The sequence below is a fragment of the Canis lupus genome, chromosome 12 (genome assembly GCF_003254725.2).
Source record: "Canis lupus dingo isolate Sandy chromosome 12, ASM325472v2, whole genome shotgun sequence".
Taxonomy (NCBI): Eukaryota; Metazoa; Chordata; class Mammalia; order Carnivora; family Canidae; genus Canis; species Canis lupus.
Window position 1 is genome coordinate 43,487,206 of NC_064254.1, and position 17,652 is coordinate 43,504,857.

At 39.0% G+C, this 17,652-nt stretch overlaps 1 protein-coding gene across 4 annotated transcripts in view; it reads right to left on the minus strand.

The window, feature by feature from the left end:
* The window catches only part of UBE3D (ubiquitin protein ligase E3D), a 209,498-nt gene that overhangs the window by 42,776 nt on the left and 149,070 nt on the right, over window positions 1-17,652 (minus strand). The window contains exon 10 of one of the 4 annotated variants that reach the window (XR_007401277.1): window positions 14,383-14,481. The exons of 2 other annotated variants lie outside the window; for them this stretch is intronic. Coding sequence is in view for 1 of the 2 variants with exons in the window: in XM_025444675.3 (XP_025300460.3) it covers window positions 14,458-14,481 (24 nt within the window). In the remaining variant the exon portion in view is untranslated. Of the gene's footprint in view, window positions 1-12,331; window positions 14,482-17,652 lie in introns of those variants that run through there. One more of the 4 variants, XM_025444675.3, reaches the window with a different exon arrangement.

Sequence of the window (17,652 nt, forward strand, 5' to 3'; positions counted from 1 at the left end):
TGAGAAAGGAGAGATCACTACCAACACCAAGGAAATACAAACGATTTTAAAAACATATTATGAACAGCTATACGCCAATAAATTAGGCAATCTAGAAGAAATGGACGCATTCCTGGAAAGCCACAAACTACCAAAACTGGAACAGGAAGAAATAGAAAACCTTAACAGGCCAATAACCAGGGAGGAAATTGAAGCAGTCATCAAAAACCTCCCAAGACACAAGAGTCCAGGGCCAGATGGCTTCCCAGGGGAATTTTATCAAACGTTTAAAGAAGAAATCATACCTATTCTCCTAAAGCTGTTTGGAAAGATAGAAAGAGATGGAGTACTTCCAAATTAGTTCTATGAAGCCAGCATCACCTTAATTCCAAAGCCAGACAAAGACCCCGCCAAAAAGGAGAATTACAGACCAATATCCCTGATGAACATGGATGCAAAAATTCTCAACAAGATACTGGCCAATAGGATCCAACAGTACATTAAGAAAATTATTCACCATGACCAAGTAGGATTTATCCCTGGGACACAAGGCTGGTTCAACACTTGTAAAACAATCAATGTGATTCATCATATCAGCAAGAGAAAAACCAAGAACCATATGATCCTCTCATTGAATGCAAAGAAAGCATTTGACAAAATACAGCATCCATTCCTGATCAAAACTCTTCAGAGTGTAGGGATAGAGGGAACATTCCTCGACATCTTAAAAGCCATCTATGAAAAGCCCACAGCAAATATCATTCTCAATGGGGAAGCACTAGGAGCCTTTCCCCTAAGATCAGGAACAAGACAGGGATGTCCACTCTCACCACTGCTGTTCAACATAGTACTGGAAGTCCTAGCCTCAGCAATCAGACAACAAAAAGACATTAAAGGCATTCAAATTGGCAAAGAAGAAGTCAAACTCTCCCTCTTCGCCGATGACATGATACTCTACATAGAAAACCCAAAAGTCTCCACCCCAAGATTGCTAGAACTCATACAGCAATTCGGTAGCGTGGCAGGATACAAAATCAATGCCCAGAAGTCAGTGGCATTTCTATACACTAACAATGAGACTGAAGAAAGAGAAATTAAGGAGTCAATCCCATTTACAATTGCACCCAAAAGCATAAGATACCTAGGAATAAACCTCATCAAAGAGGTAAAGGATCTATACCCTCAAAACTATAGAACACTTCTGAAAGAAATTGAGGAAGACACAAAGAGATGGAAAAATATTCCATGCTCATGGATTGGCAGAATTAATATTGTGAAAATGTCAATGTTACCCAGGGCAATATACACGTTTAATGCAATCCCTATCAAAATACCATGGACTTTCTTCAGAGAGTTAGAACAAATTATTTTAAGATTTGTGTGGAATCAGAAAAGACCCCGAATAGCCAGGGGAATTTTAAAAAAGAAATCCATATGTGGGGGCATCACAATGCCAGATTTCAGGTTGTACTACAAAGCTGTGGTCATCAAGACAGTGTGGTACTGGCACAAAAACAGACACATAGATCAGTGGAACAGAATAGAGAATCCAGAAGTGGACCCTGAACTTTATGGGCAACTAATATTCGATAAAGGAGGAAAGACTATCCATTGGAAGAAAGACAGTCTCTTCAATAAATGGTGCTGGGAAAATTGGACATCCACATGCAGAAGAATGAAACTAGACCACTCTCTTTCACCATACACAAAGATAAACTCAAAATGGATGAAAGATCTAAATGTGAGACAAGATTCCATCAAAATCCTAGAGAAGAACACAGGCAACACCCTTTTTGAACTCGGCCATAGTAACTTCTTGCAAGATACATCCATGAAGGCAAAAGAAACAAAAGCAAAAATGAACTATTGGGACTTCATCAAGATAAGAAGCTTTTGCACAGCAAAGGATACAGTCAACAAAACTCAAAGACAACCTACAGAATGGGAGAAGATATTTGCAAATGACATATCAGATAAAGGGCTAGTTTCCAAGATCTATAAAGAACTTATTAAACTCAACACCAAAGAAACAAACAATCCAATCATGAAATGGGCAAAAGACATGAACAGAAATCTCACAGAGGAAGACATAGACATGGCCAACATGCACATGAGAAAATGCTCTGCATCACTTGCCATCAGGGAAATACAAATCAAAACCACAATGAGATACCACCTCACACCAGTGAGAATGGGGAAAATTAACAAGGCAGGAAACCACAAATGTTGGAGAGGATGCGGAGAAAAGGGAACCCTCTTACACTGTTGGTGGGAATGTGAACTGGTGCAGCCACTCTGGAAAACTGTGTGGAGGTTCCTCAAACAGTTAAAAATATACCTGCCCTACGACCCAGCAATTGCACTGTTGGGGATTTACCCCAAAGATACAAATGCAATGAAACGCCGGGACACCTGCACCCCGATGTTTCTAGCAGCAATGGCCACGATAGCCAAACTGTGGAAGGAGCCTCGGTGTCCAACGAAAGATGAATGGATAAAGAAGATGTGGTTTATGTATACAATGGAATATTACTCAGCTATTAGAAATGACAAATACCCACCATTTGCTTCAACGTGGATGGAACTGGAGGGTATTATGCTGAGTGAAGTAAGTCAGTCGGAGAAGGACAAACATTATATGTTCTCATTCATTTGGGGAATATAAATAATAGTGAAAGGGAAAATAAGGGAAGGGGGAAGAAATGTGTGGGAAATATCAGAAAGGGAGACAGAACGTAAAGACTGCTAACTCTGGGAAACGAACTAGGGGTGGTAGAAGGGGAGGAGGGCGGGGGGTGGGAGTGAATGGGTGACGGGCACTGGGTGTTATTCTGTATGTTAGTAAATTGAACACCAATAAAAAAATAAATTAAAAAAAAAAGAACTTACCAAATAATTACAATATCTTTTTAAAAAATTAAAAAAAAAAAAAAAAAAAAAAACAAAGGCAGATGCTCAACTGAGCCACCCAGGCATCCCAATTTAAGGCCACTTTAAACAAAATTCACAGCCTGGGTTTCAGTGGACTGCAAATCTGGGAATTTAGGCTGCAGATCTTTGTTGGGATCAGCCTGCAGTTCCATGTCGGCTGTCTCTCCTTCCATCACTACTTGGCACCAAGGTAAATATCCTTACATTCTCTTGGAGAAGGATGTGAGCTGAATATTTCTGGTTCACCCTTTCACTTTGAGGTTCCAGCATGATAATAAGGGTCTGGTGTTTCTAGTTCTCACCTTGGGCTTTGCCCTGGTTCCCCACCCCTTTTTAAAAAATATTTTATTTATTTATTCATGAGAGACACACAGAGAGAGGCAGAGACTTAGGCAGAGGGAGAAGTAGGCTCTCTGCAGGAGGCTGATGTGGGACTCAATCCCAGACCCCGAGATTGCTCCCTGAGTCAAAGGCAGATGGGCAACCATTGAGCCATCCAAGTGTCCCAAGGTTCTCCACACGTTGACCCACCCACCAGCCATGAAACTGTCCTCAAGGCAGGAGTGGCTGCGGGATTGCTTACCTTTCTGGGTTCCACCTTTGTTTAATTTTGGCATAATAATTCTGTTGTTAGAGCTTTGATGTTCTTAAAAAGAGGGCTTTTCAATATTTTGTAGCATTTTAATTTGTTGTTATAGTATAGAATTAACCTCGCTCAAAGAGATGTCTAGCCTTCAGTTTTGGTTCTGGGGAGGTGATCTCTAAGTCCTTGGAATGTACTGCCTGAAAGAGTGTCTTAGTTTACTCAAGGGCCTTGATTCACACCAATGGACTAACAATGAGATTTAGCGTGGGGGCTCTAAGTCACCTAGCATCAGCTCTGGAGGGGTGAGCCACACAGGCTATGAACCATGTCTTTAGTGACGGAGCCCCAATAAAAACTCTGGCCCACAAGGCTCAGGTTAGCTTCCCTTTTTGGCAATACTCTGTGTATATCACCACACATTATTCTGGGAGAAGTTAGCTCTAGCCATGACTCAACTTGGACAGAGTAAATGAAGCTTCATACATGAAACTTTCCTGGATTCTTTTCCCCTTCTTGGCCCTTGGTATATTTTAATATGTAACCTATTATTGTACTAAGCAATAATCATGGGTATAATGGCTTTCAGTGAGTCCTGTGTGTACTTCTAGCATCAAACCTGAGGGTATCTTGGGGATCCCCAAACTTGAAATTGGTATCAGAAGTAAGTATGGTGTTGGGGACCTCCCAAACTCTGCAATTATTTTCAATGGAAAGCGGTTGCTCTCAGTGGGAAGAAAGTCTCATTACCTAGCTAGTCATATGATTAGAAATGGAAGAGTCTGTAATAATTAGGAAATGCAATGCTATCCTACCCTTAGTCCATATTTACATACAGAACTATTTGCTTGTGTTGAGCAATATGATTGAGCTAATTTTAATCAAAATATCAGAACCACCTTTTATGAATCAGACTTCATCAAACCCTGACTGGATGTTTTTCAACCAAGTAAATGTCATCATTTATGTGTGAATATATGCACATGTAACATACGTATATATATAGCTATATTTGTATAAATTTACCTGAGAAGTTAACACTGGATTAGTAATCAAAAGACATGGGTTTTATTTACAGTTTTGACTTTATTACTTTATAGAAAAGTTAACTTTGGTAAGTCACCTATCTTTTTTGAGTACACTTCTTCATAAACCAAGTGACCAAGGCTGGGGATTCTCACTGGGGTAATTTTGTCTACCAGAAGTCATTTTGGAAATTGTTTGGGTTGTCTGCATCCTGCACAACTGTTGGATGTTTTATCAGACATCTGTTTAGATAAAACATCTGTCTATAATTGAGCCTAGAACCTCTCTTTTATAAATAAAAATAATTTATGTCTCTGCATCATTTTAATGTGCATGGAATTCTCCAGATTTATAACTACTATGTAAATCAAGGGAAGATTACATATTGTCTTGTTTGGCACTTTCCCAGCAATGCTACTTATGTGTTTGAGTCACTGAGACCAGTCACCTGCCTGAGTCTGCGTTGTGCAGTTCTTATACTCAAGCCCCTCACTGTAATCCTAAACTGAGCATTTACATATTGAAATGTAGGTTATTATATCCCTTTCTTTCATTTCTTACCTATATTACAGTCAGTGGATTATATATACACATTTATTTTATATATATATATATATATATAGAGAGAGAGAATTTCATTTCTTTTTTTTTAAGATTTTATTTATTTATTCATGAAAGACACAGAGAGAGATAGAGAGGCAGAGACACAGGCAGAGGGAGAAGCAGGCTCCATGCAGGGAGCCTGACGTGGGACTCGATCCCGGGTTCCCAGGAGCAGGCCCTGGGCTGAAGGCTGCACTAAACTGCTGAGCCACCCGGGCTGCCCATGGATTTCATTTCTATGTGGGGTTCTGGTCTGCCTGTCAAATTTGCCCTATGCCAAATAGACAATGACTTGGGATCTTCCCTTTTTATGAAAAGTTTTCCAATATTAAGAATATGCCAAGGTAGGGGTGCCTGGGTGGCTCAGTCAGTTAAGCTTCTGCCTTCAGCTCAGGTCATGATCCCAGGGTCCTGAAATCAAGACCTGCATAGGGCTTCCTGCTCTATGGGGAGACTACTACTCCTTCTCCCTCTGCCTGCTGTTCATAAACTCTTTCTTCATTTCAGTGAATTAGTCTGTTTTGGGTGCTGTGTGGTAAACAACTGTGGGTATATTTCTAAGCCTTCCTGCCCTGTGTAGCTTCATTTATACCTAACCCCTCAAGGTATGGTCTGTTATCAAGGATGATCCCCTGGTTCAGAGAGGAAATAGGGGACACAACAATTTCACTCTCAGAGGTAGCCTCTGCTCAAGACCAGGTGAATATGTTTTTATTTTAGCATCATTCATTTCAGTGAACTTACTAAGTAATAGAATCACACTGATGAGTAAGATGATGCCCACCATCACAGAAGACTTGTAGTCTAACTGGGGAGAAAGTCTTAAGCCCAAAAATCTATGCCATAATTCAGGAAATGGAAGAATCTGAAATGTGAAGTATAAGCAAAATGCTATGGGAGAACTCATATGGGGAGTAACTAATTTGACCTGGGAGAATGAGGGAAGGTTTTATGGGATAAAAAATGGGATATTTTCAGGCAGGAGGCACTCCATTAACAAGGGGTAGAATAGAAGCTAAAAAGGCAGGCCATGGGAGTCTGGTTAGTGATCTCAGAAAGTTAACATCAATAAGGAGTCTTGGACAAGGTAGGGCTGGAAAGGAAGTTTGGAATCCAGTCATGGAGGAAAGCCAGGCTGAGGAGTCTGGACAGAATTCTGCAGGCAGTTCTACAGAAAGCCATGATGTTTTGAGGAGAGTGATAATGACTGGAGCCATGGTTTCTGAAAATTTTCTAGCTGGTGTCTGTAAGATGCATTAGGGGCGAGGAGAAGATAGGAAGAAAGGAACTTGTGTTAGTAAGCAGTTGTACTAGTCCAGGTGAGACTAGCAAGGTGGGAAACAGAGTAGCCCAACTGGAACCAGAGGGTAGAGGGAGAGACTCACAGGGGAGAGGGAATATGGGGAGGTGGATACACCTTGACTCCAAGGGCTCTGGCCAGCCTGCATGAGTTCCCAGCGATGATGCTGTAGCCCTGATACTGCCAACCACCAGGGGAGGGTTGCCCAGGAAGATGGAGGTGATAATGAGCTTTGTCTGTAGACCAGTTGGATTTGAAAAGTAGACACTATATTCACGTGGAGATCTCCAGCAAACTACCAGAAAAAGAGACTGAGTGCTCTATAATTTCCAGATTATCCAACACTTCTCTACTGCCCTTTCCTCCTCTGAAAAAAGCCCTATTCTCTGCTAAAGTTGAAAGGTTACAGATAACATTGTAGTTAGAAGCTTATGCTCTGACCCAACTGACTTAGACTCAAATGCTAGCTTTGCCACGTTAGCGGTATGAGCTTGGCTAAGATCTCTAAGCCCTCAGTTTCCTCATCTATAAGATGGTGATAATAAAAGTATCCTTTGCAGAATGTTGCTTTGACGACTGAGATAGTATCTAGCATATTTTAAGTACCTAAAAATGTTACCTGCTACTAAACCTGATAACGTACCATTTCCAAACATACCCTGAACTTTCCTACCTCCAGTCATTTGCTCCTGCTGCTGATCACAGCTTAGAATGCTCTCCTATCCTGACCCCAACCCACCCACCAATGGAATTCATCCCTGCTATTCACCTACTCCCTACTCAAGATCCTGAAATCCAACTTGCTCTGAGAGTCAAGAATCACTGAGTTGGAATTTGGGATTATCCATAAGATTGGAAAAGTTTGCACATTCATTGTTTTGATTACACAAAGTCTTGGCTGGCTCGGAAGGGAAAATCCAGAATTTATTCTATTATAGAAAATACTCTGATTCTGTGAGGTTTCCTAATATGTTTTAATAGAGGGGTTCATGTAGCAAATCATGTGCCAAAATACAGACTTTATTGAGTATGAAAAGCAGAAAAATGAGAATTTGGGAAACCCAAACAAATTTGGACACATATCCCCCCCTTTTTTTTTTTGCATGGACAGTTGAGCACTTTTTCCTTAGCCCTTCTATTTTGGATTCCTTTTTGGCAGTATTTTCCCAGGTGAAAAGTGCTACCAGTCAGTTCTTTCCTGCTACCTTCCACCCACGCTTTGTTTTGGCAAATGTAACTTGCCTGAGAGCTACAGAAATGCTACCCTGCACAGCCCTGATGCCAAATTGGAAGAAACATTGTTCTCTGTGAAATTAAGATAAGAGTTCAGAAGGGCCAATCTGCTTCAAAGTATGATTTTAACAATTTTTTTTTAAGTTAACTGAAACAGTAGCTCAATGTCATTCTTTGGGTTTCTACTTATTACAGTATCTTTCTTTTGTTTTAGAACAGTTCCTATAGCAATATGATGAAAATAACCTTTATTTTTTTGTTCAGCTGCAAAGACAGAACTATAAATTATTCCCTACCCTAGTTTCCTTTCAGCACATACAAAAGCCAGTGCTTGCTCTGCCCCAATAAATCAAAGCTTCAAAAAGGGCAAGGCAGCTAATCAGAGAACGCAGCTTCCACTAACTAGACAATGAAATCCTGTGTCTGTCATCTTTGGAATTAAGAAGAGATAAAGTGCCACTTTACACAAAGTTTCCAAACCAGGTCAGGAAGGAGTCAAGACACAGAATGGATTTGTAAACTTGGTCATTACATTCATCTAAGACCATATAATCCAATAAAGATTGAATTTCCATCTACATTTTACAGCCCTGGATAAATGTCTTCAATGCATTTCCAATAGGACCAAAGACTTGATTTTACTTTTGAAAAATATATTTTCAAAAAATAAATAAATATTTTTGAGCTGGAACTGATAAGGAAAACGTTTCTGAGAAAAAAAAATATTGGAAATAAACCTTAAAGGATGTAGGACCTTTTATTTATTTATTTATTTATTTATTTATTTATTTATTTATTTATTTATTTAGATGTAGGACCTTTTAATGGTCACAAAGATGCATAAACATTTTGTAAGAATGGATTGGCTCAAATCAATTCTGCCCTATAGATCCAGTTCATTAGTTTTCAAATATTCATGTCTCCAATAGAGGTATTAATGAAGCCAACATTTATTGACTATATTTAAATTAGGCATCACTGCTAAGCATGAGATTAAGAAGATGAATACAGCATTGGGCCTGCCCTCAAGGAGCTCTCACTCTTTGAAAAACTCTTCTGTTACTTCATTTTATTACACAAAATAAAACATGTGCATCATTATAAATTAATTCTGAGGTTCATCTGGGAAGTCTACATGAAAACTTTGCTTCACAGAAATTTTCTCTGTGAAATGAAATCAAATGAGCAAAAATACAAAGAAGACAGCTTTTTAAGGGCCGAGTGTAGTTACAGTTACATAAATTCACCATAACCATAGTCACAAACTCAGTAATTCTATAAAACTGCTTGAAAACAAAAAAGAAAAAAATGGTTAACATTTATGTTACAGCACTTTCTTAAGGGCAGAACAGTAAAAAATATAAATGTGTTTGGAACCCAAACAGTGCTAATATGTAGGATTTCTGACCTGAGTGTGTTTATATGAGGGACCAAGAGAATTACTGGAAGAAACTAATTTTATTTACTTACTTACTCACTTATTTTAAAGATTTGGGACACCTGGGTGGCTCAGTGGTTAAGTGTCTGCCTTCTGCTCAGGTCGTATCCCAGGGTCCTGGGATCAAGTCTTGCTTCAGGTTTCCTGTGGGGAGCCTGCTTCTCCCTCTGCCTATGTCTCTACCTTTCTCTCTGTGTCTTTCATGAATAAATAAAATATTTTTTAAAAATAAAATAAAATTTTACTTATTCATTTGATCTCTCAAATCAAGAGAGAGCACAGGCAGAGGGAATAGCGGAGGAAGAGGGAAAAAGCAGGCTCCCCACTGAATAGGGCTTGATTCCAGGACACTGAGATCATGACTTGCACCAAAGGCAGATGCTTAAGCATGGGCTTGGTTAAAAAAATGGTGTGTTCATGGATAGTACTCAAAGTTTGTCTTTAAGTCCAGCTGCTGGGCTAGGCTAGGCTGGGCTACAGACTTCAAATTTTAAAAAATGAGGGACACCTAGGTGGCTCAACAGTTGACCATCTGCCTTCAGCTCAGGGCGTAATCCTGGAATCCTGGATCAAGTCCCACATTGGGCTCTCTTTGAAGAGCCTGCTTCTCCCTCTGCCTATGTTTCTGACCGTCTCTCTCTGTGTCTCTCATGAATAAATAAATCTTAAAAAAGTTTTTTTTAAATGATAAAGTAATTTTTACTAAAAACTTTATAGACACGGGTGTGGGATAACACTGCTTTGGGATCCACATCAAAGTGCAGCACAAAATGGAGGGAATCTATGTTCTCACAATACACAGCTGAATATTGGCTTATAGAAGTCTCTGAGATGATGGCACTCTTTTACTCCATTGGCATGTCCAGGAAGGTGAGGTGTCACACTTTACACAGGACAGCCCCCATGGGAACACCTTAGCAGTGGAGATCACCAGCATCACATGATGTTTATTGAGAAGAAATAGAAGAATGTGGCAGATGCCTTGAGATTGATGATAGGCAGTATAGGAATGTATGAGCACCACCTGGGACACCTTTGATATAATTTGAGTAGTTTGTGGTGAGTTGCAGGATTTTCTATAGTAAGTGGGGAGAAGAACCAGAGAAATATGGTTTATTCCTGCTCATCTAACCCCATTTGTCTACTTCCCTGAGCTGGAGTGGACTACACACCCTACATAAACATAAGTTACTCAAATGTTAGGTCCTAATTCATTTCAGGAATATGATGAATTATTTTCTAAGAAAAGTACCCACTTATCTGAAATTTAGTAACATATTCAACAACTTCTTTCCATCTGTGGAATTTCTGGTCAAGCATTCACATTTTATACTGTTATGACCATAGCATAATTCTAAACATAAGTGTGTGTGTGTGGGGGGGAGGACACAAAGAAAATTAAGAATGCAAGGGAATAGGGTTTGTTTGCCATGAAGACTGCCCTATTCTCCTGAGAACCAGTGATATTGAACAACAAAAAAGGATTCCTGGTACTTTTGGAAATTACACAAAAGGTAAATTGAACTTTAGTCCAGAGGACATACCTGTAGGATGTCTGGTCAGAAAGTTCTGGGCTGGATTCCCTTCCTCATTTAAAGGTTTTTTTTTTTTTTTTTTTTTTTTTTTTTTATTTATTTAAAGGTTTTTGCAAAACCTTTTCTGCTCACAAGAGAAGACTCTGAAAAAGAACTTATTTTTCAAGGTTTATGTGAAAATGCTCAAAACGGGTTAGCCTGCACTGTTAAACCTAAACTGATTGCAAATGGAAAAGTATGTATCCTATTGTACTTTTAGTGGCCTTCGAAAATAATTAAAAGCAAAGAAGGAAAAAGCATTGACAAAGTTATTTGGTGAAGACATTCTAGGATAGTTTTTTTTTTTTTTGAATTGGAAAGCCTCTTGTTTTGCAACAATGGTCTTCCTTTCTTCTTCTCAATCTACCTTGTGCTCTGCTACCAGATTAATTTTTCTAAGGCATCACCTTCATCATGTCATTCTTCTGCTTAAAGCCTCAGAAAATAAATTTCATAGGCAATGGGCAGGGGGAGTGGCAGAGAATAGCAAGTTCATAGAGGAATAACTATAGCTAAAATGTATTGTGTGCTGTGTGCTAAACACTGTTCTAAACACTATACATGCAGTGACCCATGTAATACTCAAAAACTATGAGATAGATGCTAATTTTTTTTAACCTCATTTTAAAGATGAGACTAAGGAACTAGCTCAAGATTATATAGGTGACATTTCAACCCAAATAGTCTTGTGGGATGCTAGGCCTCTCTCACTCTTTACCATTGCATTTCTTTCTTTCTTTTTGAAAATTTTTTTTATTTAGAGAGAGTACATGTATGGGAACGGGGAAAGTGCAGAGAGGGATAGAGAGAATCCCAAGCATATTGTGGTCTGAGTACAGAGCCCAACACAGGGCTTGATCTCATGACCCTGAGATCATGACTTGAACAGAAATCAAGAGTCAGATGCTCAACCAACTGAACCACCCAAGAGCCTCTTAATCACTGCATTTAAATCCTAAAGCTCAGGGCACCTGGGTGGCTCAGTTAAGCATCTGCCTTGGCTCAGGTCATGATCTTAGAGTCCTGGGACTGAGCCCCACATCAGGCTAGGCTCTCTGCTCACTGGGGAGTCTGCTTCTCTCTCTGCTCCTCCTGCAGCTTGTGCTCTTTCTCTCTCAAATAAAGAAAATCTTTAAAAAATAAATTCTAAAGCTCAAGAGGCCCTCAGTGTTGGGCACACACATATACAATATTTCCTGTTCATGTTGTGCTTGATCCCTGAGAAGTTAAGACAGGCATTTAGTGCCTTCCACAATCTAAGAACTCTTTCCTATTTTATCATTCACTGTCACCTCTTAGTTCCTCCCATATGACCAAATATTCTTGCTGTTTTGAATGCTGCTCTTCCTGAGGGTCTCTGTCTTCCTGTCTTCCCGTCTTCCCAAATCTTAACTATCACTTAAAGCCTACAAGGAACCCTGGCCTCATCTGAACAAAAGTATCTTCTTTGTCACATTCATTGAGGAGGACCTCTTTGGACTTCCACAATCACTGGGTTCCATTCTGGTGGTTTCATATCATCACTCATTACTTTGTAGAGTTCTCTTCCCAAATGCTTTTCTTCACCTCCGTTCTCAGTTTTAATCCCATCAAAACCAGGTCTAATGATAGTACACGCTTCAGAAACACTTTATTGATTACGTAAGAAATACAACCACCAAATGTTCCATAGATAGAAACTTTATTTAGAAGACATCCTTGGCTTGATAGAATAAAGCAGAAGAACAAATAAACACAAGTATGGAATTGAGCTCTTCTGAAATTGCCTTGGACAATTATCTTAGGGTTGGAGATATACACAGGAAATGTGTTTTATTGATCAAGTCCTTTTTGTTTCCTCTAGTGATTTCTAACACATACATTTCCAATTTACTGGTGATTTCTTTTTTAAAAGATTTAAAAATACATTTCAACTTATTTTTCTCTTAATATCAACAATAAAATGACTTCTTTCATCTGTGCTTAATAAAAGTAACTTGACTACTTTTTCTTTTCTTCTTGACATCATCATTTCTCAGATATTACTGAATTAAAATGTGGAATTTTATTCAAATGCCGTTGTTACCTTACATACCTCTTAAGAATTCTTTCTTAACATTTGGATTAAGCTTTATGTTCACAAGGACATTTGAGAGGATTTATAGTGCCTTTTGTTGAATTTATTATTCAGGATATTTGGAAGAAAGAGAAGGAGCTATAACTAATTTTTTTTTCAAAAAGTGTAAGTGGATGGTATACTTTCTAAATCCAATATATATTATTATGGGACATAAAACTAATGATGACTATGCTCAAATTAAAAAAAAAAACTTTATCATGGAAAAAAACTAACAATGACTAATTTTGATACTGTCACCATCCTTTGAGGAGAAAGTTGTTTAGACAGGCCACTCCAGTATGAAGGTTATTTTGAGCTGAAGGTAACTGAGACCCTACAGGCTCAAAAGAAACTTTTGACCTTCCTGTAATAGCCTAGAAGAATCTAAATGTAGGGGGTCTTTCTCAGACTAAGGATTATTAGCAGAGATAAATTTATCTGAGGGACTCATCTGGGTGGTAGGGCAAACATCTAATTAGCTCATGTATGCTCTACTTCTTATCACCCAGTGAATTGCATTCTTCCCTCTGAAGTCCCAGATCTCTACCTCCTTCTCCTTATTTCAGGATGATATAAAGACTTCATTTTGCCTTTCTTTGGAATTTCCATGCCTGTGTGGATTCCTCATACATACGCTATTAAATTTTATTTTCTCCTGTTTGTCTCATGTTAATTTGATTCTTAGTCTAGCTAGAAGGCCTTTGAGGGGACAAGAATTCTTGTTTTTCAATAGTTTCAAATGAAGAGGCCACAACTCTTAAGTCTTGATTCTGGAAGGGAGCACAAGGGTAACCAAGACTGGCACTTGGTATTGTTTAGGTAGGTGCAGGGAGAGTGGTAGGAAATGAAGAGGAGGTACAGGTCAAAGAGATCTGTTCCTGTTCCCAAGCATGAGTTTCCTAAGACTCAGTGAAGAAACAGATTTTGTTATGAGTGTATATATATATATATATATATATATATATATATATATATATATATGGTGCTTTGCTTCTACAGTTCCTTTTCTAGTATAAATCTACAGAAAGCCTCCTGTGGCCTACTCAGGCCTAGAAGGTTCTGGGCAAAGAGTAACGAACCCTATTTTTCTTGAGTTTTGAAAAGGTTCGGCCAGAAATTCCAAATTAAGTTTTAAATGAATTTACCCACTTACAGTGTGCTTGATTTGGGTTTTTTTGGTTGACATATTGAAATTTGTAAGCAGGACAATAATAGAGTGTGTATAAATGAGTTCTGGCAGTACAAATCCTTCTCTTTTTTTCCTCCAAGACATAATAAGATAAAAGGAAAAATTGTTATTGAATCATGAAATGGAGTCATCTTGTCAGCCATTCCCACTCTGACCAGAAAGGCTGTGGAAGGTCACAGGTGAGTCTGGGCAAACCCTGCACTGTTTATTGCACCTTGTGGCCAAAGGACCCTGTCATAAATGTGGGGCCCTGAAAATGGGTTTTTTACTTTATCTGTAGCAGGTTTGAAGACAAGTTGGTTTAGTCTATTCTTGAATGAAAATGGAACCATATTCTTTAAAAAGAATAGTAGTATAGATTGGATGCTTTCTAACCTGTTCTTTTAGGTACGTGTTTATATCATTACTCTTAAAACTAGGGAACTTACCTGTTAAAAGAACTTATTTCCAAGTAACTCTCTCCCACTTTTCCCCCAGATTAAGGAATGATGATGAGCTCTGGTTCAGAAGATACAAGCTTGAAGCATCTCAAGAGGCAAACAAAGAGAAATTGTTATATTAAGTCACACTCTTGAGTATTTAAGAAGATGTAAGACTCTAAGATAAGCAATTAGTGGGAACCATCCCTCTGATGTGTAAGATAAATGTTAATGCTTTTCTAACTACAGACTAAGATATACCAGTCATCCTTACATTCCTGAATTATAATGAAATGTGGGCCCCAATTAATCTTTGTTATACACTAAGAACAAAAACAAATGTTCCAGGGACAATAACTAGACTGGCTTTATCTATCATACAAAACCATTTAACCTTGCTAGCATTTTTTACTACAGAGGCCACTGATCAGGTTTAATTACCGAAGTGGTTAGTGCAAGGTCAATTACGTCCAAGGGCCTGGTTCTGGCCAGATTTTCTGTAATTAATGGAATCAAACAAGCTTTGCTAATATTGGTGTGTCCTTGTTTAGCCAATCTACTTTTGGCAAAATGATTTCAGGTCGTGGATTCTACTCAATCTGTTGGTATTTACTAATGTATCTCCATAGTCACTAAAGACGAGAGTTCAAATATTGTGACCATATATGCACCAAAAGTATACATACACTTAAAGCTCAACCTGTCCAAAATAGCACACTCTGCACACTCTCCCTTTATCCAGTTTTTTTTTCTTGCTGTACTTATTATTTTCAGAATGTCTTTTTTTTTTTTGTCTGTCCCCCCATGAAAATATAAGCTCCATGAGGGCAGGGACTTTAACTGATCCTATCTGTCGTACCCAGAACTATGCCTGGCATGAAGTAAGCTTTCAATGAATACATATGAAATGAACAAACTTAGAGATTGGTTTGCCAAAATTGGTGGCCAGTAGAAGTTTTCACCAGCATCTATCTATTCTTGTCATACTAGGTAAGAATGAGTTCACAGAACCACTCATTCACGGCAGTTTTCAGATATCAAAATGGATTGGAAATTTGGTGTTTTAATATGGCTCTGGTCCTTGCCAATCTCCTTTTCTTTCTCTTTCCTTTCTTTCTTTCCTTCCTTCTTTCCCTTCTTCCCTCTTTCTTTCTTCCTCCTTCTCTCTTTCTTTCTCTCGACTGTGTTGATTCCATCACTGGTATCCAAGAGGTTCAGTGGAATAATGACTATGTGCCTGTGCTCCAAACCCAGCTCTGCTCCTTACTATGTGTCTAAAATATCCACTTACCCTCTGGCCCTTCACTATCCTCACACATAAATAGGGATTGAAAGAATTCCCTCATAGGATTATTTTGAGAATTAAAAGAGAGATAATACATGAAAGCACAAAAAGCAAGACGTGAGATATGGCTAACATAATCTGCTATTAGTCTTTTGACTCTCATTTGGATTTTCACTATTTCTGGGGTTTTAACTTCTTTTTTACTTTTCCCGTTCCTTTCCTTAACTTCAGTCATTTTTGAATACTACATGGTACTTTTCTTGCCCTGTGTCTTGCCTTATTCCCAATTATTTAACAAAACTTGCTTCATTATATCTATTCTGTTTGATCTTCTTTTACCCAGAGGCCTCTTACTCAGAACTCTCTGACCATCTGTGGTAAAGTGCCCAAGTGGCTCCCTAGTCCTACTTTTACCTGCCATCTGTAAAATGGGAAAATATTGGCACCTGTATCAGAGTCGTGGGGAGAACTCCATGAGGTAATTGGTGTTAAAGACCAACAAGAGTGTCATGCATAGAATTATTCAAATGATGATAGTGAACTATTTTTTTTTTTTTACCCACAATGTCTCTTCCTCTTTTTGCTGACTAACCCTTGCTCGGTTTTTTTTTTCCAACCTCTTAATAGTGTATTAAAATTCTGTGTTACCATCATCTAGGACTGCTACTGACTAGATTCCGGAATTGTACACATAAACTACAGGAGGCTAATGTGGAATTACTTCCGAAGGCCAATATGGAGCTTGTACAGCCTGCCTCAATTGTCTCTAGCCCTCCTTATGTAGTTTAACTAAACCTCTTTAATGTTGGCTGGATACTTCTGTCTCTATCAGAGAGAGATAAGCATTTTTTTTTTTAATTTAGCAAAGAGAAAGGATAACTAGAAGTGCTCCCTTTTCCCTTCTTTCCCCACTCCCTGTGGCCCTAAAGGAGACTCATATGGGTTTACATGTGACCCTCAGGCCTACCCAGTGCATAGACATTAACAGCTCACTCAGGCACTGGCTCAGCTGTGCTGGCCCTCCTTTCCCAATGGTAGGAGAGCCAATAGACATCTGTTGAACTTGAGAACCTCACCATGGCAAAATTTTAAGTTGCATGATAGGTGCAATTTCACACAGTAAGGGTAGTTTATAGTCAGAAATCTTGTGTGTGTGTCTGTGTGTGTGTGTGAGAGAGAGACAGACAGACAGACCTTCCCATACTCCTTGCCCTCCCTCAGAGTTGCTCACAACCCTCCACCCCCATGTCCCACCTGTGCCCTCAGGAAGGTGTGCTTAGCCCTCTTTGGCCTGGTTCCACCTAAGACTCAAGAGAGAGGTGAAGGGGTCTAACTATACTTGACTCAACCTGATTTTATTTAGACAACGTTAGTAAATTAGAACACTCTTCTAGCCAGGTTTTCTTGACTGGTCGAGTTGTCCTGAATCCTGAGCACCTTCACCATCTCAACTGCAAACAAACACAGTAACAGCTGCTTTCTTCTCCAGAGGAATAAAGACTGTCTCAGAAGAAATTTCTATTTTATGCACTGACTGAACTCTGCTTCACTGAGTTTATTCCAGTCTCTAACAATACAAACTGAATTCTTAAGAAATATTCACACACACAAGTATTCAGCATGAATGCATTCATTTGTGAAACCAATAGTATACTAACAGACCACAGGCCACAAAAAGACCTAGACTTTGTAATGGCTATGTCAGTGGCAACGCGCTAAATGTAGTCATCAAATCTTGTTTCATTCTCTATGGCAATGGTTTTCAACTGCAGTCGATTTTGGACACCAGGGCAATGTCTGCTGATGTTTTTAGTTGTCACAACTGGGGTAGGGGGCAACAGGAATCTGGTCAGGAGAGGCCAGGGATGCTGCTCCACATCCTTGGGTGCACTGAAGTGTGCCAGGATATGTCACTACAAAATCCACCCCTGTGACAGAAGGATTATTTTGAGCTAAGACAATTGAGAGCCAGCAGAGGCAGAAAAAAGTAACTG